The 11581-nt window shown below is 45.2% G+C and overlaps 2 protein-coding genes across 6 annotated transcripts in view; one reads left to right on the top strand and one right to left on the bottom strand.

Moving 5' to 3' along the window:
* CENPP (centromere protein P) overlaps positions 1 to 6572 on the bottom strand; it is a 273851-nt gene extending 267279 nt beyond the window's left edge. Inside the window, exons 1-2 of the mRNA XM_006161460.3 lie at positions 6240 to 6572; positions 1799 to 1980 (exon numbers count right to left, since the gene is read on the bottom strand). Of these exons, the coding sequence (XP_006161522.1) occupies positions 1799 to 1980; positions 6240 to 6346 (289 nt within the window). The 5' untranslated portion in view covers positions 6347 to 6572. The remainder of the gene's footprint in view (positions 1 to 1798; positions 1981 to 6239) is intronic.
* Positions 6573 to 6658: 86 nt separating this feature from the next.
* The window catches only part of NOL8 (nucleolar protein 8), a 31353-nt gene continuing 26430 nt past the window's right edge, over positions 6659 to 11581 (top strand). For 2 of the 5 annotated variants that reach the window (XM_027765524.1, XM_014592810.2), the window contains exons 1-2: positions 6659 to 6920; positions 9827 to 9889. Coding sequence is in view for 2 of the 5 variants with exons in the window: in XM_014592806.2 (XP_014448292.1) it covers positions 8231 to 8369; positions 9827 to 9889 (202 nt within the window). In the remaining 3 variants the exon portion in view is untranslated. Of the gene's footprint in view, positions 6921 to 6955; positions 7039 to 8204; positions 8370 to 9826; positions 9890 to 11581 lie in introns of those variants that run through there. The other 3 variants (XM_014592806.2, XM_014592808.2, XM_027765525.1) reach the window with 3 other exon arrangements.

The raw sequence follows: 11581 nt of genomic DNA, 5'->3' as shown, positions 1-11581 counted from the left end.
GTAAGATCATCAATCTTTGGAATCCGTCCACCATTTTGTGAGGAAGCCCAAGTCCCATGATGAATCCCCAAGTAAATTGTTGGCGGAAATAACCAAGTCTGCCTGATGTCCAAGAACGGACATAGAGACACGAGGTATGGGGAAACAAGACTTGAATGCCAGTCTAGCTAGAGCGGGTGTCTGATGGGCAGGCACCTGTATGTATCTCTTCTTCAACATTTTTATATTTTTCAGATATTTCTAAAATCAGCACATACTACTTATAAAAAAAAGAGAAGTGTTTCCTTTCTCATGATAGACCTGTCTGAAATTTCCCATTCTGGCCACAGTAGCTTTAAGACTCTACTTAATGTTTACGTCTAGACCTTTATGCTATTAAGCCTTACACTGGCCTCCCCACTCTGTATTCCAGCTCTTCCTTCCCAGCAGTTTACGTCTCTAGATTTCACCACTGCACTTTCATTCACACTGGAAAAGCCCCCTGCAGTAAGTTGCCCAAATCCCTCTGCGGTTCCTCTGCCTCTTTCCTTTCCTGAGAGTCATTTCAGTGGAAAAGTAAGGAAGTGTATCCAAAATGATTTTTTCAGTTTTAAGAATGCTATACTTGTCCAGTCAAAGTTCCTGACATCCAGGTGCACAGACTCATTCTCTTCCCTTACCTGTCAGTGCCTCACAGATCTTTGGCAATAAAACTTAGTCACTGAGACCAGAAACCTTCCTTCTGGCAAAAGATGCAGCTGCTAAGACATTTATCTTGGCCAGTGGGCTTCATGGTTATGAATAGAGCACTGTAAATGAAGCAGCTTTCATTGTCGGTAATGAGCAACTAAGAATTATAAATTAGTGGTGGTGCTATTCTCATAACTATCCATCACGGCTACTTGATTAAGGTGATTAATGACAAACGTTGTGCCTGTTCTCTATTAATCTTAGGCAGCTTTTAAGAGTATTATACTCACTGTGATGTTCAAGTCACCTAACTAAACAGGATTTCTACAATCTTGTTTTCCAGCAGTTACCCTATGAAGAGGTGTACTCATCACAGACAGAGAGAGAGAAGGAAAAATGAGAAAGCACCCCCATATGGGATACACCCACACTCCAATCCCTTCTCTTCCATTTCCCCTTTTGGGATTTTGGGCATGTTCATACAGGTGGCAAGCATTTTTCAAATCACACCCCCAGGTCTGGGACTCAAACTGTGTAGTCATCCATGTGGGGTCCAGTCACCCTAACCATCAAGCCACTGGCTGACCTAGCCAATAGAATGTCTTTCATTCATTCATTCATTCATAGTTCTTTGTCATAAGGCATAGCACATGCACGAGAGAGAGATGAGAGAGAAAGTGAGAATGCACCCCCTGCCTGGGGTATGGCCATGCCCCATCCCCTTCTCCATTCTCCTCTCAGGATTTTGGGTACACGTGCACACACACCCAGCATGATTTTCAAGTCACTGACTCTGGAGCTCAAACTGTGGATGGCCACGTTGGAGTCCAGCAACTTAACCACCATGCCAACTGCTGGCCCCCAGCCTGTAGAATATTATCTATTTATTTATATATTTTTAATTTAATTTAATTTTATTTTATTCATCATCATTTTTTAGTTTTGACCAGGGAGAAAGAGACAGAGAGAGAGGGAAAGTGAGAAAAGAAGCCACCAGATCCAGGACTTGAACCATAGTTGTCCACTTCACCACCTGCCGGCCCCACCCTGTAGAATTTTAATTCAACTAGTTTTCTACACATACTAAGGAAAGCTTCAACACCTCTTCTAGATTAAAAATAATGCTTACTCTTATCTGTCATCTCAGTGCTCGTTAGGTCCTCTGTCTTCTTAGAGTAGTTTCTTATATTGATACCAGTCAGTGTACTTAGAAATGAAAGTTCTGATTCTAAATGTCCAAGCTGACTTCTCAGATCTTCTGAAGACTCCCATCCTCCAGTCTTTGAGTGGTATAGTTCTTGAAAGGATTTTCTAAAAAGCAAACATCAGAAACAATTACTCCAATTACTACCAAGTGTTTCACTCAGTTCCCTCAATGTTCCTCAAATCATTCTCATTTTGTTCTTCTTACTCTTCCTGTTAAAACTACATAAAAATTGGGTCGGTAGGTAGCCTGGTGGTTAAGGGCGCTGGACTCCCACATGGCTAACCGCAGTTCAAGTCCCGGTAGCTTGCTTTCTTACTTTTTCAAAATCAATGTGGCTACTAACACTGTAATTTAAAATTTCAATGGAAAAAAAATAACCAGATTATACTACCTTACCTCTACATATTAGAAACACTATTAAATTAAAATAGGAGTACTTTGTGAAACTAAAATATCAGTTCTAACTCAGGAATTTCCAACCTAAATGTCTGATTTTCAATGACATCTCAAATTATTACTATTTTTACAGTTTATTTATTTAGTTCTTCCATGAGAGAGAGGTAGAGAAAGAGAAAGAGAAGAGCAGTAAGCACCCCCAACAGAATCTTCACATGGTAATCCACCCATAGCCAGCACGTACATGCCCAGTATGCACAGGAAGGACTCGGGACCTGAACCAAAGACCCTCCCAAGTGGGTCCAGTTGTGTTAGTGCAACTCCACCATCTGGCCCTTCATATTATTTTAAAAGATGTCTTTGCCCAACCTCAGTGGCACAATTGTCAGCAGGCCAGCTGTAGTGCTGGAAGCCATAAGGCAACCACAGTTGAAATCCCAGACCCAGAACGACTGAAACACACTGGACAAGTGCTCAGGGCCCCAAATCTGACCACCCTGAAGATTGGAGGAAGGGGATTATGGCGTGACCAGACCCTGTGGAGGTTGCTTCTCTCTCTCTCCCTTTGGCATGTGCACATTCATGCATTCTATTATGAACAAAGAAAAAGGTTAGAAGATATCTTGGAATTAAAAAACACAATCAATAGTTAATTATAATTTCTAAAATAACAAAATACCATAGAACAATTTATACTAAGGAAGAGATTTCTCAGGATATCTAAGAATACAGGAGGTAAAAATTCCAAAGAAATAGTAATAGAATAATCTCTCTAAATACTACTATAACCAGACACTTTGTTTTCCTTGGGAAAAAAATTAACTTATAGTTAATAATTGCAATAAATGGCATTTTGCTTCTCCTCGTTCTTTATTTCCCTTAAACTCTCTGCTAGGTCCTATACTGTTGATTTCTCCTTTCATCTTAAAACCTCCCTTCCTAGGGTTCTGGGGCACAGGTTATCCTGATCTTCATTTATCATCTCGAGTTCTCCACTGTCTCTGCTTCTTATCTCCATAAGAGGAGGAAAACCTTCACACTCTTGCCTCTGCAGTCCTAAACATGTTTCTTTTCATTACAAAGAAATGCTGGTGATCAGACTTAGCTCCTCTATGCCAGCAGCCAGCAGCTCCAAAAGCAAACCTCCAACCACGAATCTCTTCACGCAAGATGGGTGTAGCTGGCAGCCCACAGAGGGTTTTTATCTTGAATCAGCATTTCCCCCACATTTTCCTACTTTTGGTAATGATAAAATCTTTCCATCGATTGTTTCAGGTTCCTTGTCTTGATGTTTTTTCTTGGTGGAGCCAGCAGGTGGTGTGGTGGTTAAGGTGCTGGACTCCTACATGGCTGACCTTGGTTTGAACTAATAGCTTGCTTTCTCACTCTCCCTCTCTCTCTGGTGAGCGCACATGCCCTATAGCAAAATTTAAAATATTAATAAAGATTTGGGGACCAGCAGATGGCATAATGGTTATGTCACTGGACTCCCATGCAGTTGACTATGGTTCAAGTACCAGGACCCAGTGGCTCAAAACTCACACTGGGTGCATGTGCATGTGTGCCCAAAATCCCAAGAGAAGAACAGAGAAGGGATTGTGGCATGGCCATACCCCCGGCGGGTGATTTCTCACTTTCTATACATTTCTGTCTCTCCAGTACACAGGCCCTATAGCAAAAATTCCTCCAAAATTAATTAAAGTTTTCCTTCCTCCTTCACCTGCCTCACATGTGGACCTACTGTCATCCTTCCTGCTTCCTACATACCTTCCTTTCCTCCTATATTTCTATTATAATTCTGATAATTATCCAATGTTCTTATGAACTTATTCTGTGTCTGTGTCTACAGGGAATAACTGAACTCCACAGTCTGGGGATCCAAAACTTGTATAAAATGTTCACTTTTAAAAGTTTTGTTTTAATCCTAATTTAAAACACTAATATAACAATCTTCTGTATCATCCAAAGACCACTACACCATTTTTTGCATTTGCCATCAGGGACTTAGGCCAAAAAAAATTATTTTTATCACAGAAAATCAGGTAAAAAAGAACAGAGGCAATCTTCCTACATAAATAAGTTCCTGTGAGTTCTAAGTAAACATCAAACCATCACAGCAACCTATAAATGAAAACTCAGCCTCACAACAACCCAAGAACTTATCAAGGAGGAAACTGAAATATAGAAAGGAAATGCCATTTAAACAAGATCACGTAGCCTAGATTTGGGATCAGGCAGTTTGGCTCCAGAGTGCAGACCCATGGACATGGCTGAATCATTCAGTTCCGATTTTCCTACCTCCAACCCTTCCAACCATTTAAAGCCACTTAAAAACTGGGATCCTAACCTGGGACCTTTCCACATGGCTCCAGCATTGTGCCACAGTCTCCACCACTCACGACACCACAGCTGGGTCCCCGGGGGAGCCAACATGCCAGGCGCAACACGATATGGCAAAACCCTGTCTTTCTTGCTCATTGAAGAACAAAATTAACTTAAAAAAAAAAAAAAAGCTTGGTACACAGGTCCCAATCTTCGCCCTCTACAATAGTGAAAAAAAACCTCACATAAAATCCAAATACCTCGGACTAGCATTTAAGGTCTCCCCCTCTGGACTCGGAGTTTCCAATCTGATCACTAAGGAGTCAGACTCAGCACCCAGTCCAATCCAATGGTGACACCTTGTGGCCAGTAAAGGAACAATTTTCCCCACAGTATGATACACTGCTTCCCAAACTTGAAAGTGCATCCAGAGAGCACAAGGCTGGAGCAGTGGGGCACAGGTTGGTCTTGTCAAAATACAGATTCTGGCCAAGTGGGTCGGGGTAGGGCTGAAGTCCTACAGCTAACCAACTTCCAGGTGTGCTGTGCTCCCACTGTAAAGGAAGCACCTGGTGTGGCAGGTCTTTGACACATTTGCCCTCACTCATAGAAGAGTGAGCATGCCCTGGCCACGGTTTTCCGTACTTTCACCAGAGACAGAGGAAAGGAAACACCTCTGCCAGGGATAGCCTCCAATGCCCTCTCCTCCATCTCACCCTCCACAGGCACCCACTCCAAGTCGGTTTTCAGGCCGCTGGGCCTGGTGGGGAATTCAAACCTTGCAGTCAACCAGGCTGGGCCCAGCACTTGACCAGCATGCCACTTACTCCTCCTTCCCACATTCTGCTCTTGTCCAGTCGCTCAGGACAATGTCACTCTGCATGCATGTCAGTCACGACCAAGGCCAGACCTTTTGTCTCCCTTTCCTTCATTGTCTGGAGTTTGGGGTTGGATTCGTGAGTTCTGACCCAGCACTGAAACTTTTCTCTAGGATGTAATCTGAGCCTGCTTCTTTCACTTTAAACCAGGGTTAACAAGAGAAGGCCTACACCAAAGACCACCACGTGCTCCCACAGGCTATGGATAACTTTTTCTTTATATCCAAGCTTTTTTTCTTATTGTTTTGAAAACAATTACTTACTTTAACTTTATTCTAATTTGATCAGAGAGAAAGAGAGACACAAGCCACCAGGTCCAGGACTCGAACCGCAGTCCACTGTGGGAGTCCAGCACCCTTAACCACCACGCCAAAGCCACCACCAGGTCTAGGACTCGAACCGTGGTCCACTATGGGTGTCCAGTATCCTTAACCACCACGCCACCTGCCGGCCCCGAGCCAAGCTCTTTTTTCCAAAACAAACTGTCATCATAAACGCCAAGTCGGCATCCCTCGCCAAGGTTAGGTGGCCCTTAAACCAGCCGTCATGAAGCCAGTCATTAAATCTCGACTAGCTGCCGCTCCCAGCAAAGGCGGAGAGGAGCAAGGCTTCTCGATGGCCGCCCAGTCTAGGGCCGCGCACGCGGCTCGGACCCGGGCCCTCACTGCGGGGCGTCCAGCCCTCGCTGGGTCTGGCTGTTTGCAGAGCCAGGGCTGCCGAGCGGGTCAGCCCTTCGCCCGGCCGGCCCGGGCGCGCTGGGCACCTACGGCATTAGGGCGGCCTCCTCCCCGGGCGCCGGCGACTCCCGGCAGGTCCGCCGCAGGGCCGCCACCTCTGCTCGCAGGGAGCGCAGCTCGGCGCGCAGCGCGGCCATGGCACACCTCGCCGACCGCTCGGCCAATGCGCCCTCACCACCCGCGCCTCGCCGGTCTTCAAGCCTCGCGCGCGCGCCCAGCGCGAACCATCGCGGAACCCGGGGGGAGCCAGAGGCCTCAGCGCCCCGCCCCGGGGGCCTTCGCGAGAGGCCTCTCGGGGAGGGCGTGCACGAGGCCCGGATGAACCGCGCAGGCCCTGCGGCCCGCCCGTTCTGGAAAGTGGCTTGGTCTCGACCTGTCCCGCGCCAGCCGCCCACCCCCGCCAGGCGCCTTGGAAGCTCCCGAACGCGCACGTCACTCCGGAGGCCGTCTCGACGTCACGTGGCGGAGACAGCGGCGTCTCCTCCGCTCTGCCGCTTCCGCTGGTTTGGCTGCCTGGGTGCTCCGCGGCGGAAACGAGGCGGCATCGGCTGGGTTCACTTGCCGATGTGTAGGGAGAGGTGGCGGGGACGCCGCGGTAGCCTTAGAACCCACACGGAACGAAGTGCTCTCCGGAACCAAGTGCGCTCGCGAAACGTCAGAGGCCGTGACTGACTTCTAGGAGGGAGGGAGAGAATGCGCACGTGCGGACCCGTGAGTGGCAGTGGGGACCGGGCGCGCTGGCTCTGCGAGACGACGTGGTGGGGCTTGGAGAGGGACAGGGGGGGATGCAGCCTAGCTTCTCCGCTCTCGCCGCTGCGTCCCCTCGGAGGTAGGCGGCTGCGGTGGGCACGGGGAGGGCGGAGGTCGCCAAGCAAGGGGAGACACGGGCGCTCACCCGGAATGCGTGCCAGGCCTTGGAGCGTGATTCTGAGGTCTCAGGAGTCTGGGCTCCCGAGAAGGGTAGGATAGTGGAAGCTAAGTGTAGGGTGCTAAACAAGAGAACGTGGTGGGCGGGCCTCAAACCCCCGCAATCTTTCTAGTGTAGCTGAAGAATTTCGGGTTTTGACATTTCACCTGGATTAGAAGCTCAGCTTCGCCGGTAATTTCTGTATGGCTTTGGTAAAGGGACTTACCCTCTCTGGCTTGTCTGAAAATGAGACATGTGCAAACCACTTTGTACAGCATAGTCCTAGTAAAAAGCAACAGTCTACCTTTTCTTTAGCCTGTAAAGCACTTTGCATTCACTTGTATCCTAATCCAACACTGAAATTGCAACACATGCTGACTTCTTGTGGACTGAGGAGCTCCAGGGTGGGGACCTGGCACATCCTATTTCTGTCAGTGTTTTTTAAAGTGAATAACAGAATGTGAGCGAGTCAAGGAAAAAAATACTTAGCGATCATGAATAAGTAAATGAGAAGAGGTAGTCTATATAGTATGGTGGTCATTTAGAGGGGAAACACCTGCTTATGCCTGCGGGTTTTTTTTTTTTTTTTAAGAGTTGCATAGATACAAGTGAATGCCTTAATATTTGCTGTCTTTTATATTTAAGGGAGATTTTTGCTATAGGGCACATAGGCTTGCTGGAGACAGAAAGTGAGAAATCACCCTCCAGGAAGGTTGGCCACATTGCAGTCTCTTCTTTATTCTCTGGAATTTTAGGCACACAGGCACACGTGCCTAGTATGAATTTTGAGCCACTGAGTCCAGGACACCAACTGCGGTTGGCCATGTGGGAGTCCAGTGATGTAACCACTATGCCATCTGCAGGTCCCACGCCTGCCTCTTTCTCTATGATCGTGTGCATTCATGGAGGTTATGGATGTTGGGCCTAGACAGAATCTCCAGGGGTAAAACTTGGAAACTTGGGGAGAGAAACACAAGTCCAGGAAGCCAGTTTGGCACAGAAGATTCAGGGAAAGGAGTTGTTTTGGTAGAATTGAGAAGAGCTGAAGGCAAGAATTCTTCTATTCGGAAATTTACTTTCCCCACTAGAAAGCATTGAGTATACACCAGTCTTCATGAAAGCTGACAGAGAAACAAAGCGCCTGTTTGTGGGTGGCCTTGGCCAGGCAATTTCTGAAACAGACCTACAAAATCAGTTCAGCAGATTTGGAGAAGTTTCTGATGTGGAGATCATCACACGGAAAGATGACCAAGGTAAATTTATAGTTTTTCACCAAGTAATGAAAGATAGCCCATAATTTAAGTGAAGTGTTACTGTACAAAACAGTGCAGGCCTAGAAATGAGTGACAGCCGTGAACACAGACTGCCATGTGATGCCTTCGAACCTTGCATAAGATATGGATGGAATTTGGGAACTAATGTGTTTTAACAGTTACATCGCTGGACATGGTCATGGTTTGAATCCTGGACCCAGTGGCTTAAAACTCACACTGGATGTGTGTGCATGCATGCCGAAAATCCTGAGAGGAGAATGGAACAGAAGGGATTGTAGCATGGCCATCACCCCTGAGGCGGGTGATTTCTCACTTTCTGTCTCTGTCTCTCTAGTGAGCACATGCGCCCTATAACAAAAACTTTAAAAACAGAAGTAAAGAAGTGGAATTTGACCAGAATTCGCTTCTGAAATCAGAAAAATGCTAAAATAACCTGATTTCAGAAACATGACTTTCAGCTTTCAGAGCTAAATTTCTAACACTAATTAAGTGTCCTGCTGAGTAGAGTATCACTAACATATAATTAAGATGTTTCCGTAACCAACTACTTGATATTTTTCACTTAGTCCTTTTTTAAGCTTGCTTTGGGCATATACACTTGCCAGAAAAGTGAGAAACCTCTCAGAGGGAGTGGACATGCCATAATCCCTTCTCCTCTCTGGGTGTTTTGGGGACACATGTGCATGCACCATGTTTTTCAAGCTGCATGGTCCAGGTCTCATATCGTGCAGTTAGCCATGGGGGATCCAGTCACCCTAACCTCTGTGCCACCTGCTGGCCCACACTTAATCATTTTCTTTTGGAATGTTTTGGTAATTACACTTTAAAAAATGCAGTCTTTCTATCCAGTGAAAAATGAACAAGATTTCTTTCTGAATGAATAAGTTTTCAAGAACTCACTTTTTTGTTTGTTTGTTTTAAGAGAGATTTTTGCTATAGGGAACATGTGCTAGACAAAGAGACAGAAAGTGAGAAATCACCCCCGAAGATAGCCACACCACAATCCTTGCTCCATTCTCCTCTCGGGATTTTGGGCACAGTGCCCATGTGCCTGGTGTGAGTTTTAAGCCACCAGGTCCAAGACTTGTACTAAAGTCGACTATGTGGGAGTCCAGTGACGCAAGAATTATGCCATCTTCTGGTCCCTTAAGAACTCACTGTTTTGTTTTTTATTTTCTCAATAATTATTTATTATTTATTATTCCAATTCACTGTAGGGCACATACATTCACCAGAGAAAAGCAGAGAGAGAGGGAGGGAAAGTGGGAAACAAGCCACCAGGACCAGGACTCAAACCAGTCAGCCATGTGGGAGTCCAGTGCCTTACCCACCGTTTCACCTAATGGCCCCAAACTCACTTTTTAAATTTAGAAACTTAATCATTTTACATTATTGTCTGGGTAAGAACTTAAATAAATTTGTTTCTCTCTTTTTAGGAAACCCACAGAAAGTCTTTGCATATATCAACATCAGAGTAACAGAAGCAGATTTGAAAAAATGTAAGATTGTTGTGTGTTCTTTCCTCTTTGTCTGTTGGTGTCACCATGTAACTTGGAATATCTTTGGTTGTAAAGCTAAACTTCAGCAGCCATTTAAGTCATCCAGAGAGACAGCCATGATCAGGAGAGTTCTAGGATGTACAGCTCATGGTATGTAGGTCTCACTCCTTCCTTGTCGGCAGACACATGGTGCACACTGCTCGTAGGTTTGCTCAAAAACAGGTTCTCAAATATTCTGGACAAAGGGCCACATTTTGATGGAAATTCTCTTTTACACATAACTTGCTGACTGTTAGGGTACATTTTCCGGCTTTGGTCTTTTCATTTCTTAAGCTGCTATTTCTCGTCATTAAGGACTATTTAGAGAGAACTTTAGAAAACACCCTTATGGGACCAGCAGTTAGCGTAATGGCTGTGTCGCTGGACTCCCACATATTCGACCACAGTTCGAGTCCCAGACCCGGTGGCTTAAACTCATGCCAGGTACGTATGCATGCGTACCCAAGATCCCAAAAGGAGAATGGAGGAGAAGGGATTGCAGCGTGGCCACCCCCCTGGGGGTGATTTCTTCTTTCTGTCTTTCTGTCTGGTGAGTGCATGTGCCCTATAGCAAAAAAACCTCTCCAAGGAAAAAACCTTATGAGATGATGTCCTTGAGATCATGAAATCCATTATGGGTATGTTAGTAAAGCGAGATCAAATGGTGGCTTGCTTTTTTTTTTTTTTAAAAACCTCTCCAAGGAAAAAACCTTATGAGATGATGTCCTTGAGATCATGAAATCCATTATGGGTATGTTATAAAGCAAGATCAAATGGTGGCTTGCTTTTTGTTTTTTTAACTTAACAGAAAGTTTATTATAAAAATGTACATGATCTGTTTTGCATCGTAGTAGAACAGGTCCATTGACGAGGGGACGTGGGTTTTCCTGTTGAACAGCATTATCTGTGCTTGTTCCAGGGCTCCTCACATGGTGATACTACTTTCTCGTGTTCTACCCTTCCAAGTACTCTGGTGCCCACTAGTTGCCATCCCCACACGTTCATCTATCACCAGGTGCATAAATGGATCAAATCCCCACAGTATCCCTTGAACATGTCTGCCACCATTTAATTTTGGTTTTAATGATAACTTCTTGTCCATAAATTTTTTTAATTATGGAGGGTGAGCTTTGTTCATGGTACCTAGTTGGCGGACTCAGAGATGTGAATTCCAAGTGGTGGCTTTCAATAAAAAAAGGAAGACATAATCCATACTGCCACTGATAAAGTAATACGTTCTAGTTATTTGGAGGCCAAAAAGTCAAAAGATACTGGAAAGTTAGTAAAAAGAATATGTTAATAAAGAGGGTCAACTGCCTTTTATAACTTTATTTGCAAAACATTGTTTTATTCTATTCAGCAAGGAAATACATTGTGGTTATCAACACGTTGGCTCTGTTCTGATCTGTGGCTAGTTACGTACACTATAAGCTCCAGTGTGTTCATCTGATGAATGACATAAGACAGTGATTCCTCTGAGCATTACAGGATGGTTTCATCAAATAGTAAATTTGTACTTATCAGAAAAATCATCTTCAAGGGCCTTGCAGTTCAAACACAGGCACTCGCAGTTAATTCATTTTTAGGTTTTTGCACTGGTAATTAGTATAGGTGGCAGATAAAAGTACCGTGCTAGAGGATCCAAGTGTCCTC

The sequence above is a fragment of the Tupaia chinensis genome, unplaced genomic scaffold, assembly GCF_000334495.1.
Source record: "Tupaia chinensis unplaced genomic scaffold, TupChi_1.0 Scaffold138619_1, whole genome shotgun sequence".
Lineage (NCBI taxonomy): Eukaryota > Metazoa > Chordata > Mammalia > Scandentia > Tupaiidae > Tupaia > Tupaia belangeri.
This window is presented reverse-complemented; position numbering and strand designations above follow the sequence as displayed.